This window comes from Asparagus officinalis, unplaced genomic scaffold, assembly GCF_001876935.1.
Source record: "Asparagus officinalis unplaced genomic scaffold, Aspof.V1 AsparagusV1_Un293, whole genome shotgun sequence".
NCBI lineage: Eukaryota > Viridiplantae > Streptophyta > Magnoliopsida > Asparagales > Asparagaceae > Asparagus > Asparagus officinalis.
The window spans coordinates 10,293-34,042 of NW_017972558.1; the positions used below are offsets into that span (position 1 = coordinate 10,293).

Sequence of the window (23,750 nt, forward strand, 5' to 3'; positions counted from 1 at the left end):
GACGCGGAAACATCCTATAACTTACTGTTGGGTCGACCTTGGATCCACGGTAACCTTATAGTCCCGTCAACTCTGCATTAATGCCTCAAGTACGTGGACTCAAATAATGAAGTCAAGACGGTGGTCGCGGATAAGCAACCGTTTAAGGGATTGGAGAATTATTTCACCGATTCCCTTCTAATACGGCGCTAATCCGATACTGAATCACCGGCCCAAGGAACGGACAGCGGAGATGAAGCTGATACCGAAACTGTGTTTGATTATGATGGTGGTTTTGTACTTAATGACATTGTACCCATTGTAATCAATCTTGACGATGATAAATCATCGGAAAGTAGTTGTAATTGGCAACTTGCCGAAGAACTATCAATAAACGATGATTTAGAGTATTCGATGTGTCTTGATGACGTCACGAAAGAGCTTTATGATAATCCTGAGACAATCCTAACTGTAGGAAGGTTTGATCGCTCAATTTGTGGACCTCTCGTTCATTGGGGGAATCGAGAGGGGATTTTGACTGTGGTCCTAACTGTAAGAAGGTTTGACCAAGTGGGTGTTTTGAGACAATCCTAACTGTAGGAAGGTTTGATCGCTCAATTTGTGGACCTCTCGTTCATTGGGGGAATCGAGAGGGGATTTTGACTGTGGTCCTAACTGTAAGAAGGTTTGACCAAGTGGGTACTTTACGTCCAGACTCTAACAGAGAGAGTGTTGAGTGCATAGACATGGTGAGAATGGGAGTTCTTATTCATTACATTGCTGTGGTTTTGGGAACTTCCCGTTACATAAATCGTCCACCCCCAGTTTCCTCTGCGGAACTGGTTCGGACATTATTATCAGTTAACTAACCGGGTTATCCTTAAGAATATTAGCTTAATATTCTCCAGGAACTTCCCGTCAAAAGTGGGGAAACAGTTTAGACTCATATACCTATTGGAGTATCAGGGAGTAGTTTAACCTCTTATACCGGTCGGAGGATTGAGAAACAGTTTATACTCGTATACTCTTTGGAGTTTTGCCGTTCTCAATTGGCTTACCTTAGCGTTATGACGCCGGCTTCAACCAAGGTCTGAATGCTATTCTTGAGAGCAAAGCAATCCTTGGTGGGATGAACGACCCTCCTGTGGTATGCACAGTACTTTGGGTCCGTAGTGTTGTCAGCTTCCTCCTGATTTGTGATAGGTGGTAGCTTGATCTTGTTACCTTCAAGGAGGGATTCGAAGATGGCTGGAACGTCTTCGTCCTTGAAGGAATACTCTCTTTGGAGTCTCGGACCCGAAGTCTTTTGCTGCCTTCGGGATTGCTGTTGTGACGCTTGATTAGCACCACCAGTAGCTGCAGGTGTTTTGCCCTTACCACGAGAGGCGAAATTTGAGTCCAGCGGATTAACCGTCGGTTGGTTCCTCTCGGCCTTCTTCCTTCTAAGGAATCGCTCAGCCTGCTCCCCTCGGGCCTTCAGATCCTTCCAAGTGTCAGACGGTGCTGTTCCCATTGCTTCCAACACGTCCAACGCAAGGTTGTTGTGGCAAGTTTGGAGGATGAATTCCTCTGTGATCGGGTCCCGGCAATTCATCGCCTTGTTCCGGAATCTTTTGACGAAGGTATCGACTAACTCTCCGTCCTTCTGCTTCTCATCGAGCAACGATCCGATAGATATCTCGGTGTCGTCGTCGAAGAAGTTGGCCAGGAACTTGGTCTCCATGTCATCCCAGCTGTTTACGCTGCCTGGCTTGAGGCGGCGATACCAATCGAAGGCGGCTCCGCGAAGAGTGCCGACGAATGACCGCACCATCAGAGGCTCATTACCAGAGATCACCCCCAAATGCGATTTGAAGTAAATCAAATGCTGGGTAGGTGAACCCATCCCATTAAACGGCGTGAAGTTAATTAGATTAAACTTCGCCGGATATGGGATCGATTCCCATTCTCTTGGGTATGGGCAAGGAATGCCTGTTTTCTTCGTCTCTTGAGCGGAAATTAGTGTGTTGATTTTGCTCTCGAGGTTCTTGATCTTCAGGTTTTCGCCGGTTTCTTCGCCAGCATTCTCATTACCACCCCCTGCGTTGACGGGAGGATCATTGGTGTTACGAGCATTTGTATCCTCATCTTCCACATTAATCGGGTTACGATGATTCTGCTCGCCTTGTTGGTTCGCCAATGCTTGGATCTGTTGGTCATGCATTTCTCTCATCTGCTGCATGGCCATCTCCATCTCAAATTTGAAACTTTCTTTCTGCTTAGCCAAAGCGTCTTCAAGCATCTTGGCCATCTGCTCCGCACTTATCATCAGGGCCTCGCGGGGTTGTCCCTCGCTGGATACTGTATTATCTGATGCCACCGCGGAGCCGGCATCAGATTCTTCATCTTCTGAAGGGCGTCTTGTCCGAATCCTACCATAAGTTGCTCGCTCTATGGTTCCGGACTGCAGACGGGTTCTAGGTCGGGAAGCTTTCAGAATCGACTCGAAATCTTCTCGTGCCGATGTCCCTTTGCTCGTCATGTTGGTGGTGACCCTCGGAAATTCTCCGTCTTCAATCACCCTTCTTCTTCGTTGGAAGCGCCTAGGCCTTGGTTTTGGCGTTTCCGCATTAAGTCTTTCAAAAACTGAAACTCTTTCGGGGACCGCCTTAATGCAATTGCATTCCGACAATACCGCCCGAATGAGTTTGGAACAGGGACATTGAATTTCCCGTTCTCGGGGACTCCTCTTCCTGGTTCTATTCGTACCCCCAGCACGATAGTACAACTCGTCATTTTGACAGTCAGAGTAACCTATCGTGTGCGGGCACGCCTTCTCAGGTACAACACAATCATTATCAGATGATAATGTTTCCATCTGAGGTTGACTTGCCTTCTTTGGGCTTTCAAAGGTTACCCGCCTCAAAACCTGCCTTTTTGGGCGTGAATTTTCGGCGTGATCTTGGACTTCAATGCGCAAATTGGTGCGCGCAGCTGCCTTGAGGTCTTTGTCATGCTGGAGGTGATGGCGACCCCCAGTATGTTGAGTCGTTCTGGGCTTCTTCATCGGGCCCAAACGCTCGTGAATTGGAGCTTTGCCTCTCACGTCAGGAATTGGACCGAGGCGCTCCAAAATTGGTTTCTTCTTGCGGGATGACTCTGCATGATCTCCCGGAGAAGTTATTGGGATTGACGGCGACTTTGGTTGACTCGCCGGAGTTTGACCTTCCTTAGAAGGCTGCACTGGTTGCTTTTTGGCCTGAGTCGCCACTTCAGACTTAGGCTTCCAGACTTGTCGTGTTGGTGGTGGCTTCTTCTCCACCTCCTTTTGCAGCTTTCTACGGGCTTCCTGAGCTTGAGCCCGTGCCTGCGCTGACATCGCCCGGCGCTTGCGAATGCGCTCTTCGAGCGTTGAACGGTTCCGTTTGACGCGGACCCATTCTTTCTTTGGCAGCTTGGAAGAGTCGCCGTTCATTGGTGGTTGAGGCTGTTTGCCTCTTCTGTTCTTCAACTCCGCGTGGTAGCGGAATCCGTCCGTAGACTCCATCGCCTTAGCGAATTGCCGCGCAAGGCGTTGACGACGCCTCTGGCGGGCTCTCTTTGAGAGAGTCACAACGCCCTGAACAGTAGAGGCGTTGGCGGGAGTTGGGTTGACCTGATTGGAGGTCGGTGGAACTTCATTTGACGCAACTTCGGCGTCAGTTGGGTTGAGAGCTTCGTGGGCTTCCCGAGCAGCTTCAAACCAACGAGCTTTTCTCCCGGAGGAGAACTTCTTGGACTTGCGGGGGGAGATAGAGCCGGACGAGGACACGTACTCCTCGAACTTGGCTTGGTCGAACTCGTACTCGACCTCCTCCACGACCGGGATTGCAATCCGCGGCTGCGACGCATCGATCTCGTTGGCGAGATCGTCGGCTCCCACTGTGGTCGCCAGATTGTTCGCGTGGAAAACTGTTTTCTTTTTCATTGATATGATTGTCATCTTGGGTTACAAAGATCCGGTCTTTTATAGATCCGGTTACAACTAAATCAAAGAAAAAAATAAAAATTACAACTTTCCTCTTGTGAACAAATCGCAAGCTCCTGTTTTGCGGTTGCTTGCTTGTGTGGGTTCTTTGCCAACGCCGGGGTTAATCCGTGGACCACCGCGCGATCTAGATCCGGTCGGATCTACACGAGTATGCGGGTATTATTCCACGAAGGGAATAATAGCCGGGAGGGATTAATCCACCAAGGGAATAATCGCTCAGATCTCGAGATCTAAGACCAAGCTTAGATCTGGAGTGTAGTCTCGTGTAGATCTCAGATCTGTTCTTTCTTCCTCTCGAGATCCTGCCTTTTCTGACGTGGATGGTCGCCGAGGATCAGATCTGAATGTGCAAGTCTTCTGGTCTTCAAGCTCCGAGTTCACTCTTCAATCCGGCAGAGTTTCGGCTCTTGAAAGTTCCACCTCTGAAAATGAACATCTCTAGGCCTATTTATAGGCTCTCAGGACAGTGGCTGCAAAAAGGGAAATGTCGGCCCCCTCTGGCCACTGTCGGCCACCTCGGGCCACTGTCGGCCACCTCGGGGTGGCCGACGCTTGGGCCGAGCCACCTTGAGGTGGCTCGACCTTGGCCGAGCCACCCCGAGGTGGCTCGGCCACCGAGCCACCGAGCCACCTCAAGGTGGCTCGGCCTTGGCCGAGCCACCTTGAGGTGGCTCGGCTTTGGCCGAGCCCCCGCGGGCGGTGTTTTCCGACTTTTTCGAGTCGTTTTCCGTTGTCTCGTTTGTCCGTGTTTCGGTTGACCTGAGACTCTGATTTGATGATCTGATTTGGCAGTAAATTGGATTCCTGATTTGGCAGTAAATCCGCTTCTGAGTTCGAGTCCGAAATTGATCTTGATTCGATCGTGATTCGTCCGAGTTTCCCCTTGGTTGGATGATTCGTTGACTCTTCGAACACTTGGCTTGATCCCACACGCGAATGGACGTATTTCGTTACTTGCGTGCGATTCGTCGATCTCGTCGCCTCGTTGGTTCGTCGGTTTGTGCCGAGCTGTGCTAAGGGACCTATAAGCAATTTTATATGCCTACAATGTACCCTGTAGAGAGGTATTTATTATTATAATATTCATTTAATATTTGTCAAATTATGTTTCTCAGTTCCATTTTGTCACAAATCATGAAACTATATGCTTGTAGGTATTTGGGTTTCATGAAACAACTGATGCATAATTGTGCACGTCCTAAAGGGCCGATCGCAGAGAACTACATAAGTAACGAGAGTTTGAATTTTATCTCTCGTTACTTGCGGGGTAAAGGGCCGATCGCAGAGAACTACATAAGTAACGAGAGTTTGAATTTTATCTCTCGTTACTTGCGGGGAGTGGAGACAAGGCTAAACCGTCCCCAACGAATAATTGACGGTACATTCTACAATGATCGTGGGGAGGACACTAGATTCCCCAGAATAGAGCTAGATCAAGCCCACACATATATCCTGAGCAACGATACTACATTTAACATATACGCGGCGTAAGTATTTAACTGTTTGAATCAGATTATATCACCTCACAATAATTATCTCTATTTAACCGTTATAAATGCTTCTTATCTAGGCTTCACATCTGACATGTCCAGACCAATCTTAAATGCAGAACAAAAAATAAGAGAGTTATGGACACACACTCTAGACAATTCCCTGCATGGCTGAAGGGTGAAGTAAGATCTTTTTACATTTCTGATTCGTATATCAAATATATGTGCCTGCCAACAGATATGTAAACTATTTGCTTCTTTTCTTAAAGGTTGACAAACGGATTACGAATGAGATTAACCTATCTGAGAAAGTTTGTTTATATGCCAGAGGTCCTTCTAATGTGGTTAAGCATTATGGAGGCTACTGTGTCAACGGCTTTAGGTTTAACATCGTCTGTCTCGAAGAGAGACGACAAATGCAAAACAACGGTGTGTTCTGCTCCTTCTCGCAACTGTCATACGCTAGTGCAAAAGATCTAAATCTAATACAAGGGGAAATCTATTGCTACGGTCAGGTAGAAGACATCATGGAGATTTTCTATGGGATTAATAAGGAAGTCAGTCATGTGATGTTTAAGGTTCGTTGGTGTGAACAGAAAAAGGCGAAGGATGACTACGGTTACACAATCGTTAATCTTAACAAGGAAATATATCAGTCTAAAAAATACATGTTAGCTGCTCACGCCAAACAGTGCTTTTATGTCAAAGATATAATGAAAAATGACGAATGGGTTATCCTTAAGAATCCGCCTAGAGTCTACATTCATGAAGTCGTGTCTGACGAAGATCACGATGAGGAGGTTATCTTGGCCGACGAAATAGCCGAGGAGTTTTCATTGACACAAAATAATAATATGGACGATGAAATTGCACTAGCGCGCCCTGATGTACCTGCGATTATATGTAAGCCAAGGCGTAAAGGTAAAAAACATGTTCGCAACGGAGTCGATAAAACTATAAGAACAGTCCTTTCGTTGGCACGCACACGGTCGCAGGCTATCCGCACATGATCACAGAGTAGAGTCTCAACATCATCTGTTTGACTGGTTATCATGTATCACGATGTGTCATGTATTATATTATTACCTTTATATTATCTGGTTGACTGGTTATCATGTGGATGTGTCATGTATTATATTATTACCTTTATATTATCTGTTTGACTGGTTATCATGTATCATGGTGTGTCATGTATTACATTATTGCCTTTGTATTATCTGTTTAACTGGACATCATGTACACGCGATTCTGTTGCCATGTGCTATTTTATTAATTATTTGCATTATATACTTTTGTTGGATATTCATTATGTTTTTAAAGTATAGATGACAAAAGGATTACGTAAGAAAGCGCTTGAGAGACTATTTGGTAGACATTCTGGAGGCGACGCACAAGCCTCTACGTTAGGTATTTTTATTTATTTGTTATATCTATACATTTCTATAAACTATTAACATGAGCCTAACATTTTTTTAATATTTACTACACAGGAGGAGGAGATGCTACACATGACTCGCAACCACAGGACACATCACGCAGAGATGCTCCACATGACGTTGAGACACATGCTGATCCTACACAGCATGCGGAGATACCACTACCACCGCATGCAGATGTATTGGAGGAGAGGAGATTTGAGCCGTATAGCACAGCTTTAGAAGCTGCGGCACTACCGCCAGATTCTATTACGAATCAACGAGTCCACGGTCCGACCAAGGTGAAGGGGGATTGGGATTCTTATCATGCTTTGCGCCCTATCGCGCAGTATAGGTACGAACAAGCAAAGCATATATGCCTCGAACTGAAAGGTATGAATAAAGTTTTATAGTTTATCGGTTATTATTTTAAATTTTTTTCGCAAATATAGATTGATTCATTGTTTCATCCGATTCTTTGTTTCGCAGGTACCGGGCGACCTCCTAGACGCGACCGCAATGCTACCAAGGAAATGAACCTCATCCCTGATATTAATCGGAGGGCTGTGATCCGATAGGAAAACGGAGTGCCTTTCGGGGCCTTTGCCAATGCTTTCAACAATTTCCTTGCCGCTTTATCCAGGAGACATGATTTCTTCAACATTTTTTTGATGTGGAAATCGCAGCGGATTGATGCGCTGGTGGTTTGTTGGAGATATATATGTGTGAGTAATTTATTTTAATTTTTATCATTATTAGTTATTAGTTTATTATTATGTTTAATACACTGATTTGTATCTATTTTTTCTTTATATACTGAAGCGATTTTTCTTTCTTGACAATAATATTTGTGCCTGGACGTACTGCTTCGGGAAAATCAATTTATCGTTCAAGAGATGGTGGTTTGAGGTAAAGAAAAAATATTTTCTTCAAATAACAGAAGATTGGGAGCGATTCTGGCATCTTGACGAGCGTGTGGATGGAGTAGATTTTTTTTTACACTTTGCGATTACTGGGACACGACTAAAATTCAGGTATTATTGAAGTATATATTTTTAATTTATTGTTTGAATTTCTATATTGTTTCGATTTGACATTATTTTGCAGGCTCAAGCTGAAATAGCAAGGAGGAATCGCAACGCGCCTCGCAGTTACGAGTTTGACATTATTTTGCAGGCTCAAGCTGAAATAGCAAGGAGGAATCGCAACGCGCCTCGCAGTTACGAGAATCACGGGAGCTCCAGGTCCTTCAGCCAGCATTATCATCAATTAGAGCTTGAGGTATATAATATATTAGCTTTTAAGTTGAGTATAATTTATGTGTTATGGGTTAATGATATATTTGAATAAAATAGGGAAGGGGAGATCTCAGACATTTTGTAGATCGTATTCTAACTCCCTGGAGCCCGAATTACGCCGATGAAGAGAAGAAAGCAAAGAATAAGGATCTGGCTGTAAGTAGCAGTTCATTTATATATTCAATTTCATATCAATGCATCATTAGTAAGTCGACTTGCCCGGGTTGTTTTGATATATCACAGGAGAAATTACATGCCAAGGAGTAAGTCGACTTGCCCGGGTTGTTTTGATATATCACAGGAGAAATTACATGCCAAGGTACAAGAGCAATTGACTCAGTCTCAGGTCTGTTCTAACACTCATACCCGACTAAGTAGAGAGGAGGAGGACTCCATCATCGAGACGATCATTGGACCTAGTAGGAAGAACAGATACCGATGGAGAGGATCCGAGCAGAGGCCGCACGAGTCTAGTAGCACCTACAAGTCTGCAGCACCACAAGGAACACCAGGAAGCAGTTCATATCAAGACTTGATGGAGCAGCGATTAAAAGTGATTGAAGATTGGCAATCGCAGCAAACAACATATCAGTGGGTTACAGAGGAAGAACGGAGGCGCCAGGAGCAGACCGTATTGGAGTTCACACAATTCATGTCGACTCTGCCTCAGGAGGCTCAGGAGGCATATAGGAGATGGTTTATGTCGTCACAGGTAATATATATACTTTGCTTTTTTTAATTAGATGATATCGTACATACTGATACACACTGATACAAACTGTTACACACAAACCCTAACTCTAACCCTAACACAAACCTCAAAATATATACTTATAATGTTTTTATGTGATGATGGTGTTGATGGTGTATGCATGCGTAGTGTTGGTGGTATTGGTTGGTGGGTTGGTTGGTTGGTTGGCTGTGGTGTTGTGTAATGGTGGTCGTTATGTGATTGGTTTGGGGGGGGGGAGGAATGAGGATTGGGTGTTACACACAAACGATACAGGGGTGTGTAGAGTATGATTGGTTGGTGGGTGGGGGGCTTTGGTCGTGGTTGAGGATGAGGAGTGGGGATTTTGTTGTGGTGGTGGTTGAGGGGGAGGGGTAGGGCGAGGGGGAGTGTTGTTGGTTGGTGGGTGGAGTTGGGGGATTTGTGATGGTGTTGTTGTGTTGTGGTGTGATGTGTTGTGCAGTGTAGTGTTGTGTTGTGTTATGTAGTGTTGTGTGTTGTTGTGTTGTGGTGTTGTGTTGTTATGTTGTGATGTTGTGGTGTTGTGTTGTAGTATATTTATATTTTCACTCTTATTAACGGTTACACACACTTGTTAAAATTTGATTTATATTTACAGGCCGGGACTTCTTCACAAGGTGCAGCCGGGGGTAGTCATAATGCGGCTGGTGTTGAGGATGAGGATGATCAGGAGGATTGATTGTCCTTAATATAACTTTGAAAACAATTTCTTGTGTTGTATAAACAATATTTATTATGTACCTGACGAGAAACTTTTACTTGCTTTTATTGAATTAAATGTGTGATATATGCGTGAGATGTGATATTTGCGTGATATTGAATATTATAATGCTGATTGAACAGGTTTTTAAAAATTATTATCGATATTGTACAGGATTTTTTCAATTTTCAAAATATTTTCTAAATTCCTTTTTTAAAATTTTTAGCGACGGAAATTTCGTTGCTAAATACAATTTTAGCAACGGAAATTCCGTCACTAAATGATTATTTAGCGACGGAAAACATGCACGAAATCATATCTGACTAATTTAAAAATATATTAGCGACGGAAGTTACGTCGCTAATATAATATTAGCGATGGAAGTTACGTCGCTAATATAATATTAGCGACGGATTAACCGTCGCTAAAGTTTTATTAGTTACGGACAAGCCGTCGCTAATGTTTTTTTAATTTTTTATTTTTTAAAAATAGCGACCATTTTTCCGTCGCTAATAAACTGTCGCTAAAAATTAGCGACGGAAAGTTCATCGCTAAAAGTGTTTTTAGGGACCCCTGTAATAGCGTCGAACTTTTAGCGACGGAATTTGATTTTTTCCGTCGCTAAAAGTTTTAGCGACGGAATATCGACTTATAGCGACAGATTTGTCCGTCGCTAAAAGTATAAAATCCAGCAGTGTTCCATGTTAGATTACCCATGAGTAGGGCACATTCCTTGATTTGTGGCATACATGATATAGTCTATGGTGATTTTTTTGAGTTGGATGATATTCTCTTATTATTGTTCCAACTACTTGAGAAGTAGTTTGAGATTGTGACATTGGTCTTATATGGTTTAGGCTTGGAATATTTCTTTTGAGTGTTGTTTTGATTCATAGAGTTGGAATTGGTATTTAGGGATCTACAATTTGAGACATATGGTATATATATGAGGGTTTTCTTGTTTGGATTATTTCGCTCGATGTACTACGTCTCGTCTTATAGGTGTCTGAATATTAACTCCATTAGATACGAGGAAAATAATATAGGTAGACTATGTTTAATAGATAGAGCCTCCACTTCATCTAGCAACCCTTCCCCTAGGGGCGGATGGAGGTGATCTTGCTGTAGCGCTCTGACGCTCTTGTTGTCGTTCTTTTTATTTAAATTGTATTTTTCAGGTAGATTAGAGTTTTAGAGAGCCGCAGGATGATGGAGTTCTAGCATAGTCGCCGTCACACAGTCTTAGTAGTTGAAGCTCCACTGTATACTTATGTTCATTGTTCAGACTTTAGAGTTGTATTTATTTTGTAGAGGCTGAGTGCCTTAGTGAGATTTTATTTGACTCATTGTGTTAAGATGTATTTCAGACTTAGAGATATTTTCATTGTAATAATCCAATTTTTCTTATACTAATCAATTATATAGGAGGCCCATCTGTTTTTGAATTGAAAAAAATAAATAAATAAATAAACAAAATTATGTAAGGCACATGAGTGTTTTGAAGGCCCAACTCTATCTTTTCCTTTGATTTTTGTTTCTTCTTTCACGTGAAAGAATTTGAGGGAAAGATTTTTTTTTTTTGAAAAAATCTCCCCACTAAGTCAAATATCTCCCTAAAATCCCTCTCCCTAATTATCTCCCACAAATCACTCACTTTGTCCCCTAATTTCTTTTTATTCTCTCCCACAAATCACTCACTTTGTTCCCTAATTACTTTTTTTCCCTCTTTAAACCCCCTTCCACAATTTTCTCACGAAAACAAAAAAAAAATTAGAGAGAGGGCTCATGGGAATAAGAGAAAGAAGAAGAGGGAAGGAGACGAAATTTGGATTTTTCTTTTGGGGTTCATAGTCTTTTCTTCGACAAATCGGCAAACATTCTTTTCCTCAAATATTATTACTTTTAGATTATTATTATTTTGATTTTTTTTCATGCAAACATTATTTTCCACTCGATTATATATATATATTTCTATGAATTTTAATATGTGTAAGTTATCAACACGCTGTAAGTATACATGATTTAGTTTGATGGCATGAGCTGTAAATAAATAAAACTTTATGAGTACAGAACCGATCATTGATATAGAATATAGATTTTCTGAATCATATATGGCATAGAAATTTAAATGGTTGTAGTGGTTAGTTGCATTGGACAATGAGACAAGGGTCTCTAGTTCGAATCCTAGGAGTCTTCATGATTTCATAAATTAATGTGTTTTGGGTCGTTTTAACTTGTACCCGACCCAGTTGGGTCTACAACTCTTCAAACCCAATTTCAGACCCGTTATCAAATTTCAGACCCGTTATCATATTTATCAATTTTTTCAGACTCGTTTAACCAGTTCAAACCAAATTTCAGACCTGTTATCATATTTCAGACCCGTTATCATATTTATCATTTTTTTCAGTCCTGTTTAACCAGTTCAAACCCAATTTCAGACCCATTATCAAATTTCAGACCCGTTATCATATTTATTATTTTTTCAGACCCTTTTAACCAGTTCAAACCCAATTTCAGACCCGTTATCATATTTCAAACCCGTTATCATATTTCAGACCCGTTTAGGTTTTTTTTCTCATAAAACAAAAATCAGTTTTTGTACTTTTCTATGGCCAAATAAAAATCAGTTTGGCCGCTTTGACACTAAATAATTATGCTAATTACTTATTTTCTTTTTATTAAAGTTAATTAGGATATTGTTTGATTTCTTGATGCTTATTGGATCACTGGATGCTATGTTTAATCACCTAGTGATATTTGATAGGGTTGACTGTACATGAAGACGTTTTCCGTCAAGAACTATGATTTATAAACGTATTATCATAGCATGGCTATACCCTCGACATCGATATCCCGATGTGAGGAGTTTTCCTTGATTATTACTATTATTACTATAGCATCGACTAGACGATGCACCCCTTTTGATTAGACATGTTCTGGGTCACGGTTATTTCATAGTTTTACAGAAGTCGTTCCACGCTAACTCTGTGGTTAGTGCATAACATTTTATGCACAGTCACTAAAAATTTAATCGACAACATGGGGTTTATAAAGGGGAATTAGAAGGAGAATATAACATGTATATAAACGGGCCTATGCGCATCCTGATATCCTGAGTTATATATATATATATATATATATATATATATATATATATATATTTGACTTGAAGCCGTGTTCCCGGGACGGTTTACGGGAAACCGATTTATATACATGAAAATATTCTTCTCTAATTCAAATAACTTTTAAAATAATAATAAATCTGCTTGTGTGTTTGATAATAGACATTGTTGATCTCTATGGTTTGTAAATTTCTTTTATCACTGTTTATTTATAATTTATTTTTCCTTTATATGCCATTTACAGTTACACGTGCACTATTCCTTCATTTTACATGCTTATTGGGAGTTTCCTGACTCCCCTGGGGTTTGTATGCCCCAGATTCGGGAACTGTTCTTTCTTTGCAGGACCGAGAGTATTTCGAAGAGCAAGCTCAGCTGTAGTGATCACCGTTCCTTCTATCAGTTCTCCAGTTCAGTTGTTTTAGGTAGTTATTTGGTTTAGGTTTTTCTTTAGCCCCAGTTGGCTCTCCAGACTATGGTGTATTTTTTTCCTTTCTCTTTAGAGATTTGTGGACTTGTCATAGAACTATGGAAATTTTCCGATATTTCTTTATCTATACATTTTTTTATTATCTTGGTTACATGCTCTTTGGTATAGTTTTGGCTTTATTTGTATACAGGATGATCTAGAGGCGTGAATGCGACCGTATGGTTGTATTGCCGATCGAGTCACGCTCCGAACTATTACATTTTGGAACCGGGGCGTGACAAGGTTTTTATTGGTATCAGAGCCATGTTTAGGAATTGTTGTCTCGTCCTGTATACACCTAGAAGCTAAGATTGAGACAAAAATAGAGCATGTATAGAATGCGTCCTTTTCTTTTCAGAAATACATCCCCTGACTCCCATTTTCCGTGATTCTCCAGTCCTAAACTCGACCCCTCTTTTTTTAGGTGATCTCTATGGCCCCAACCCGTCAACCCGCCGCTCCAGTTGTCCCTGCAGGACACCAAGTCGATCAGGCTGATCTTGCAGAAGCGATTAGGGAGCTGGAAGCTCAAAATCGCCAAAGGGACGAGTAGCGACAGGTTGTAAGGCCGGGTAATGTGTCCGATTTTCGGAAGCTTAACCCACAACACTTTGCTGGGACTGAAGGTGGATATGAGGCCGAGATGTGGTTGCAAACCATGGATCGCCTATTGAGGGCAGCTAAGATACCAAATGAAGACCGAGTCGATATTGTGTAGCTGCAACTTAGTAATATAGCTAGAACATGGTGGGATGCAGAGGAGGAGAAGCTGCCAAAGCCAGTTTCATGGGAGACATTTCGGTAGAGTTTCCTAGAGGCATTTTTCCTAAAGACAGCTCGTCTTGAGATGCAGAGACAATTTGTTATGCTGAGACAGAGAGCCAGTACTGTAGATGGGTATGCAACAGAGTTTGCCAAGCTCAGTAGGTTTGCCCCTAGGATGGTGTCCAATGAGGTGGATAAGGGACAAAGGTTCATGCAGGTCTAAATTTTGAGATCCAGACTCAGATTTATAGTCAGAAGGGGGTTGATACTTTACGGATGTCCTAGAGGCAGCTCGGAAAGCAGAACAGCTGATTGGGATCATGAACTCAGTGAAGAGAGGGGCAAACAAGCACCCTGTAGGACAGAACTCGGGAGGTAACCAGCAGAAGCCTCAAACCGGAGGAGCACCAGCCAAGCGCCAGCAGATATGGACTCCAAGACCAGCTCCACAACCAACCAACATGATTTGTCATTTCTACAGCAAGCCGGGGCACTTAATGAAGGACTGCAGGAGAGCTAACGGGTTGTGCCCAGCATGTGGGGTGGCAGATCATCAGCTTTCCACTTGTCCCAGTAAAGGAGTTTTAGGAGGATATTCAGGCGGAGCGATAGTGCCAGCAAGGCAGGTTAGACCGGGTGGGCAACAGTTGAGGCCACCACTTCCCACGCAGCAGCAGATGTTTCAAGGACATCAGAGGGGTCAGTAATTTCAAGGCCAGAGACAGTGGAGAGGTCCTCATTTCCAGCAATCATATTAGCCACAGTATCAGCAGGGACGCCCAGGACAATATGGTCAGCAAACTCAACTACAGCAGAGACAGGGTCGGGTTATGACACTTACCGCTGAGCAGGCAGAGGCATTTGGTGATGTAGTTACAGGTATTATTTTGGTTTATTCAGTCCATGCATTTACCCTATTTGATTCTGGGGCATCACACTGTTTTATATCTACTCAGTTCGTTGCACGACACACCATACCCTGTGATAGTTTAGATGCAAGCTGGAGTATACATACCGGTAGTGGGGTGTTAATATCTAGTAGGGAGTGTAAGAGATGCCCATTGGTAGTTTGTGGTAGGGAGCTAGTTGTAGACTTGTTGGTGATTGACACTAACGGGTTCGATGTCATTTTGGGGATGGATTGGCTCTACATCTTCCATGCGATGATCGACTGCCGACATCGAAGCGTTGTGTTCAAGATACCAGGTCACCCAGAGTTTGAATTCATGAGCGGAAGCAAAGTGATGGAGCAGCCAGAGCATCGAGCCAGCATGGATGGAGTATTAACCTGTATAGAGGTAGAGGAGAAGCCTATACCAGAAATTGTCGAGGAATTCCTTCATGTTTTTCCTGATGAGTTGCCGGGTCTACCACCAGATAGAGATATAGAGTTCGTCATTGATCTTATTCCAAGGGTTGCACCTATTTCAAAACTACCCTATCAGATGCCAATAGCAGATTTAGAGGAGTTGCGGAAGCAAGTATAGGAGTATCTTGATAAGAAATTTATCAGGCTTAGTACTTCACTTTGGGGAGCACCAATGGTGTTAGTGCCAAAGCCAGATGGTAGCAAGCAGATGTGTATTGACTACAGGGAATTGAATCGGGTTACCATCAAAAACAAATACCCAATCCCCAGGATTGATGATCTTTTCGATCAGCTTGGAGGAGCTAGGGTATTTTCTAAGCTGGACCTCAGGTCACCCCAGGATTGATGATCTTTTCGATCAGCTTGGAGGAGCTAGGGTATTTTCTAAGCTGGACCTCAGGTCAGGTTATCATCAGCTAAAGGTGAGGAAGGAAGACATACCCAAGACCGTATTCCGAACACGGTACGGGCACTATGAGTTTTTGGTGATGCCATTCGGAGTGACAAATGCTCCATCTATATTTATGAGCTTGATGAACAAGGTGTTTTCCCAGTATCTTGACCAATTTGTTGTGGTATTCATCGATGACATTCTTGTGTACTCCAAGACCAAGGAAGACCATGCAGAGCATCTACGGATAGTGTTGCAAATCCTACAGAAGGAGAAGCTTTATGGAAAATTAAACAAGTGTGAGTTTTGGCTGGAGCAAGTGTCTTTTCTAGGGCACGTAATTTCAGGAGCAGGTATCTCTGTGGACCCGAAGAAGGTTGATGCGGTATTGAGATTGGATCCACCTACATCTGTGATAGAAGTATGAAGTTTCTTGGGGATGGCTAGATACTATAGGAAATTCATAAAGGATTTCGTTAAGATTGCAGGACCACTTACTAGACTGACTCAGAAGGAGGTCAAGTTTGTGTGGGCTCCGGAGTGTCAAGCAGCATTTGAGGAGTTAAAGAAGAAGTTGACGTCAGCACCTGTTTTGACAATCCTGGATGAGTCAGGAGGATTTGTAGTGCACACAGATGCTTCTGTTTTGGGTTTAGGTTGTGTTTTGATGCAACAAGGAAAGGTAGTAGCTTATGCGTCTAGACACTAAAGACGCATGAGAGGAATTACCAAGTTCATTATCTGGAATTGGCGGCGGTTATTTTTGCATTGAAGCTATGACGACACTATCTTTTAGGGCAGAGAGTGGAGGTGTACACAGATCACAAAAGTTTAAAGTATATCTTCACCCAGAAAGAGCTCAACATGAGGCAACGTAGGTGGTTAGAGCTTATGGCGGATTATGATCTTGATTTACAATATCACCCAGGACGGGTTAATGTAGTGCCAGATCATTTGAGCAGGAAGCCTATGGCGATGAGACTCACCAGACAGCGGGAGTTGCTAGCTGAGTTTTGGAGGATGAACATGGAGGTTATATTACCTGGAGTAGAGAGACAGTTGATGAGTTTGTAGTTACAGTCAACCTTGGTGGACCGGATCAAGGCTGCCCAGCTTGAGGATGCTCGATATAAAAAATTTAAGAAACAGGTGGAGTCTGGGGAGAGAACCGATCTACAAATACATGAGGATGGATCCTTGTGATTTTGAGGTAGGTTATGTGTGCCTAAGGGCGATGTTAGAAGAGAGCTGTTAGAGAAGATGCACAGTTCAGTGCTTTCTATTCATCCAGGAGGAACAAAGATGTATCGGGACTTGAGAGAACACTACTGGTGGCCAGGAATGAAGATGGAGATAGCCCGATTTATGTCAAAATGCCTAATATGTCAGCAGGTGAAGGCTGAGCATCAGAGGACAGCTGGGTTTTTACAGTCCCTTCCTATTCCTGAGTGGAAGTGGGAACATGTTACGATGAACTTTGTCACAGCTTTACCGACGAGCCAGAAGGGAAACAACACCGTATGGGTAGTAGTAGACCGGCTCACAAAATCAGCTTGTTTTATACCATTTCGAGTTGGACAGATGACAGAGAGTTTAGCGGAGTTGTACATGAGGGAGATAGTACGCTTGCATGGGGTACCAGTTAGCATTGTTTCTGATCGAGACACCCGATTTTTATCACACTTTTGGAAGAGCTTGCAACAGTGTCTTGGGACTAGACTATGTTACAACACGGCTTATCACCCTCAGACAGATGGACAATCAGAGAGGACCATACAGATTCTGGAGGACATGTTGCGGGCATGCATGCTAGATTTCAAGGGCTCTTGGGAAGACTACTTACACTTGGTGGAGTTTTCTTATAATAACAGTTATCAGGCCAGATCCAGATGGCACCTTATGAGGCATTATATGGGAGAAAATGTAGATCTCCTACTTGTTGGGATGACATGGGGGAGCGGCGTCTGCTAGGTCCTGAGATGATAGTGCAGACAATAGACAAGATAAAGGCAATACGATAGCGCCTTAAGTCAGCTCAAGATAGGCAGAAGAGTTAGGCTGATGCTAAGAGGAGACCTCTACAGTTTCAAGTTGGAGAGCATGTTTTCTTAAGGATATCCCCAACCAGAGGAGTTATCAGATTTGGCAGCCGTGGGAAGCTTAGTCCACGTTTCATTGGTCCTTTTGAGATATTGGAGAGAGTAGGAGAGGTGGCATACCGACTAGCTTTACCTCCGTCGTTGGAGGGAGTGCATAATGTGTTCCACGTATCACAGCTTCGACGATATGTACGAGATGAGACTCACATCCTAGACATGGTAGAGCTTCAGATTGGGACGAACTTATAATATGAGGAGCGACCTATGAAGATTTTGGACAGACAGGAGAAGGTCCTCAAGAACAGAACTATTCCGCTTGTATTAGTATCGTGCGGACATCATGGGCCTGGTGAGGCGACTTGGGAGTGAGAGGACGATATTCGTCAACGCTATCCACATCTCTTTGTCACAGGTGAGTTTTAGTTCTTATTATGGTCGAATAAATTCTGAGGACGGAATTTTATTTTTCTTAGGTGGGTAGGATGTAATAATCTAATTTTCCTTATACTAATCAATTATATAGGAGGCCCATCTATTTTTGAATTAAAAAAATAAATAAATAAATAAACAAAATTATGCAAGGCCCATGAGTGTTTTGAAGGCCCAACTCTATCTTTTCCTTTGATTTTTGTTTCTTCTTTCGCATGAAAGAATTTGAGGGAAAGATATATTTTTTTTAAAAAAAATCTCCCCACTAAGTCAAATATCTCCCTAAAATCCCTCTTCCTAATTATCTCCCACAAATCACTCACTTTTTCCCCTAATTTCTTTTTATTCTCTCCCACAAATCACTCACTTTGTTCCCTAATTACTTTTTCTCCCTCTTTAAACCCCCTTCCACAATTTTCTCACGAAAAAAAATTTAGAGAGAGGGCTCACGGGAATAAGAGAAAGAAGAAGAGGGAAGAAGACGAAATTTGGATTTTTCTTTTCGGGTTCATAGTCTTTTCTTCGACAAATCGGCATGCATTCTTTTCCTCAAATATTATTACTTTTAGATTATTATTTTTTTGATTTTTTTTTCATGCAAACATTTTTTTCCACTCAATTATATATATATTTCTATGAATTTTAATATGTGTAAGTTATCAACATGCTGTAAGTATACATGATTTAGTTTGAATGACATTCGTTGTAATTAGTTTGATGGCATGAGCTGTAAATAAATAAAAATTTATGAGTACCAAACCGGTCATTGATATAGAGTTTAGATTTTCTGAATCATATATGACATAGAAATTTAAATGGTTGTAGTGGTTAGTTGCCTTGGACAATGAGACAAGGGTCTCTAGTTCGAATCCTAGGAGTCTTCATGTTTTCATAAATTAATGTGTTTTGGGTCGTTTTAACTTGTACCCAACCCAGTTGGGTCTACAACTCTTCAAACCCAATTTCAGACCCGTTATCAAATTTCAGACCCGTTATCATATTTATCATTTTTTTCAGACCCGTTTAACCAGTTCAAACCAAATTTCAGACCCGTTATCATATTTCAGACCCGTTATCATATTTATCATTTTTTTCAGACCCGTTTAACCAGTTCAAACCCAATTTCAGACCCGTTATCAAATTTCAGACCAGTTATCATATTTATCATTTTTTTCAGACCCGTTTAACCAGTTCAAACCCAATTTCAGACCCGTTATCATATTTCAGACCTGTTTAGGTTTTTTTCTCATAAAACAAAAATCAGTTTTTGCACTTTTCTATGGCCAAATAAAAATCAGTTTGGCCGCTTTGACACTAAATAATTATGCTCATTACTTATTTTCTTTTTGTTAAAGTTAATGAGGATACTGTTTGATTTCTTGATGCTTATTGGATCACTTGATGCTATGTTTAATCACCTAGTGACATTTGATAGGGTTGACTGTGCATGAAGACGACTTCCGTCAAGAACTATGATTTATAAACGTGTTATCATAGCATGGCTATACACTCGACATCGATATCCTGATGTGAGGAGTTTTCCTTGATTATTACTATTATTACTATAGCATCAACTAGACGATGCACCCCTTTTGATTAGACATGTTCTGGGTCACGGTTATTTCATAGTTTTACAAAAGTTATTCCACGGTAACTCTGTGGTTAGTGCATAACATTTCATGCACAGTCACTGAAAATTTAATCGACAAGTATTCTTCTCTAATTCAAATAACTTTTAAAATAATAATAAATCTGCTTGTGTGTTTGATAATAGACATTGTTTGATCTCTATGGTTTGTAAATTTCTTTTATCACTATTTATTTATAATTTATTTTTCCTTTATATGCCATTTACACTTACACGTGCACTATTCCTTTATTTTACATGCTTGTTGGGAGTTTTCTGACTCCCCTGGGGTTTGTATGCCCCAGATTCGAGAACTGTTCTTTCTTCGCAGGACCGAAAGTATTTCGAGGAGCAGGCTCAGCTGCAGTGATCACCGTTCCTTCTATCAGTTCTCCAGTTCAGTTGTTTTAGGTAGTTATTTGGTTTAGGTTTTTCTTTAGCCCCAGTTGGCTCTCCAGACTATGGTGTATTTTTTCCCTTTCTCTTTAGAGATTTGTGGACTTGTCATAGAACTATGGAAATTTTCTGATATTTCTTTATCTATATATTTTTTATTATTATCTTGGTTACATGCTCTTTGGTATAGTTTTGGCTTTATCTGTATACAGGATGATCTAGAGGCATGAATGCGACCGTATGGTTGTATTGCCGACCGAGTCACGCTCCGAACTATTACATTTTGGAACCGGGGCGTGACATTCATTCTATTTCAGTTGAGCTCACTTGTTGATATACTTCTTCTGTGCATATCTGATTTTATACTACTTCTATTATTTTTCTGTTTTGTACCTTAACCTATTTGTTGTTTCGACTAGAGAGATAGTGACTATGATGGTGAAACATGTTATAGCATGGTGTTTGGTGCTTGGCAGGTTTGACATATTGGCCTTCTTATTTTGATGATGTTTAATAAATAATTTACCACTAATGTTGTTTGTCTAGTATTTGTGTTTTCTTATTTATTATAAACAAACAACAAGTTGGAGGATGGATGGAATAGAGCTTCAACGATCATATCCAAAGGAGGTTGGCGGAATGTCGGTGAAGCCTTGCAATTCAAGTTTCAAGTTCAAGCTTCATCTGCGAGATTACCAAGTCGAGCTTATTGAAGATCAATATCAAGCTTGGGTATATCTAGTTTAGATTCTATATTATGTGTGTTAGATACTCTAAGCTCAATATCTTATACACACACACTTATTGGTTTCTTCGTATATATATATAGTTATATATATATACATAAGTTTTTGGTTTCTATGCATATATATAGTTATATATATACATACATGTGTTTTGAGTTTTTATGTTTATATATATGAAATTATATATTTCATATTTTCTATTGTATTTTTGAAAACATTGCATAGAATATGCAATTTTGTGAAAATTCTGTCTTATTAGTTTATAGACTTCAATATCAACTTATACATATTTTACTAAGTCTATAAAAACATTTCACAAAGTTTCAAAAGTTGGTTTATGTCAAAATGTAAAAATTCAAGTATCTCATATTTTCATGTTTTGGACTATTTTGTAAAATGATGATATTTTTCATTTGGGAAGTCCTTTTTCAAAACCAGTCATTGTAGCATGTTTATTATCATGTCTACAATCATTCCCCAAAGTTTTATGTTTTTTGGAATTTATTTGATATTTTTAAACAGGGTTTTAAAATCAGCAAAACAGTTTTCAGAATTTATTTTCAAGTATCAGTTATCGGTCGACCGATCCGGTCGACCGCTCATATGTTAAGTCGGTAGTGGGCAGCAGAGAGTTTGTTGGTCGACCGGTGCGGTCGACCGAGAGCTCCATCGGTCGACCGCACCGGTCGACCGACGAAGCTCTGATTGCATTCTCTGTTTCAGACCTAGATCGCGGTCGACCGTGAGAATTTTCGGTCGACCGCCGCTCGTTCAATTCTGTTTCCAACAGCTAGTTTTGTTACCGTTGCTGGGGCTGTTTTTGTTATTTGGCTTGGGGTTTTTAGCTGAGATTTTGAGTGGGTATAAATACCCCATTGCTGTTCTTTCTCAATATATCTAAGAATTTTTTAAACAAGGGTTTGAAAAAGGGTTTAAGCTTGTTTTAAGCTTGTTTAAGGGTTTTGTTTAAAGCTGTTTTGATTTTCACAAGTGGAGGAGATTATCTTATTGTTTGGGCTCATATCTCCATCTCTCCATCTTGATCTAGAGAAGTTTTCCTAAACTCAACTCTAGCTTTTATTTATAATTATTTGTTGATTATCATTTCTATTAAAGCTAGTTTTATATTGAGTTTAGTTTGATTTGATTTACTCTTTGTTTACACACACAACCATTGAGCTTATTGTATTTGCATACATTATATAATTAGGTTGTGGGATAGTGTGACATTGAGTTGAGCCTAATTGAGTTCTCACCTTGTTAGAGAGAACAATCATTTATTATATTGTGCTTAATTATGAGGATCCACTTGTAATACACTTGTACACCGAGAGAAGTGTGTGGTGAGAGACGGGGTCGAATCCAAGAGGAGTGGCGTCGGTTGACGTGCCTAGGGAAAGGTTGTAACCACGCACTTGAGGAGGATGACACAGGCTAGGACCAACACTTAGTGTGTGAGGTGTGATTGCATAGTGATTGTATTGTGAGGTGTAAACGTTGTTCGGGTGAACGTAGAAAACCCGGTTGTGATAGTGGAGATCTCCTCAAGGTGAGGAGCGGAGACGTAGGTCGTGAGGACCGAACTCCGTAATCATATTGTTTGTTTGTGATTGCATTGGCGCACTTCTTTTTATGTTCATATCTTATATCGCCTTTGTATATTGCTTGTTGATTATATTGCCCACTATCTAGTTTAGATTGTTTACCCTTGGGTTTATATATCCTTGCACATACATTGCCTATATCTCTTTGTTAGGATATATCTTGTTTTTCATATTGCTTATCCTAGCTTATATAACTTGTTGTATTTCATACTTGCTAGGATAACTTGTTAATTAAGTTTTAATTGACATATAATCGGATTAGATTAGCTATAATAGATTAGATTTTTAGGCCACATCATTAGCAGGGGGCATAACAGTGGATCCATCCATTGTTGAGGCTGTACTTGATTGGGAGCCGCTAAGAACCATTACGGAGATGCGGAGTTTTGGTAGGGTATGAGAGAAAGTTCATTCGAGACATTTTGAAGATTATGATACCACTTATACAACTTACGAAGAAGGATGTATAGTTTGCTTTGGGCACTAGGTGCCAGGGAGCCTTTGAGACTATTAAGGCTAGATAGACTACAGTAACAATTTTGACTTTTCTAAGCAGTGATACAACATTTATCGTTTACGTGGACACGTTATTAGTAGGACTACGAGGTGTTTTGATACAGACTCGGAGGGTATGGCTTATTTCGTGACAATTTAGGCATATCGTAACAGATATACAGTGCATCCAGACACAAGAAAAATATACAAAGATGTGAAGAGGCACTTCTGGAGGAGTTTCTAGGATTTGTTAGGTAGTCAGTGTGATATTCTAGTATTTTTCACCCACAGTCAGCTGGACAAACGGAGAGAATAAACCAAGTGTCAGAAAACATATAGCAAACATGTATTATAGACTTGCAGGATAGCTTGGAAGATCATATCCCATTGATTGAGTGTGATTATAATATCATTTATCATAGACTATTGGCATGACACCGTATGAGGCATGGTACGGAAGGCATTATAGATTGCTTATTCGTTGGGCAGAATTACAAGAAACTTTATTGCTTAGATAGGATCTTGTGAGGTAGACTACAGAAAAGGTAACAGAGATTCGAGAACGCATTCTTGCAGCGCATAGTCATCGGAAG

At 41.1% G+C, this 23,750-nt stretch overlaps 1 protein-coding gene across 1 annotated transcript; it reads left to right on the forward strand.

The window, feature by feature from the left end:
* Window positions 1–6,790: 6,790 nt before the first annotated feature.
* LOC109827561 lies at window positions 6,791–13,789 on the forward strand. Its single transcript, XM_020394566.1, has 12 exons — window positions 6,791–6,885; window positions 6,969–7,286; window positions 7,383–7,459; window positions 7,580–7,597; window positions 7,716–7,753; window positions 7,882–7,927; window positions 8,070–8,174; window positions 8,249–8,347; window positions 8,493–8,903; window positions 9,541–9,591; window positions 13,012–13,071; window positions 13,661–13,789. Exons 1-12 carry the CDS (start codon window positions 6,804–6,806, stop codon window positions 13,787–13,789), a joined length of 1,434 nt encoding a protein of 477 aa, XP_020250155.1. The 5' UTR covers window positions 6,791–6,803.
* The last annotated feature ends 9,961 nt before the right edge of the window (window positions 13,790–23,750 follow it).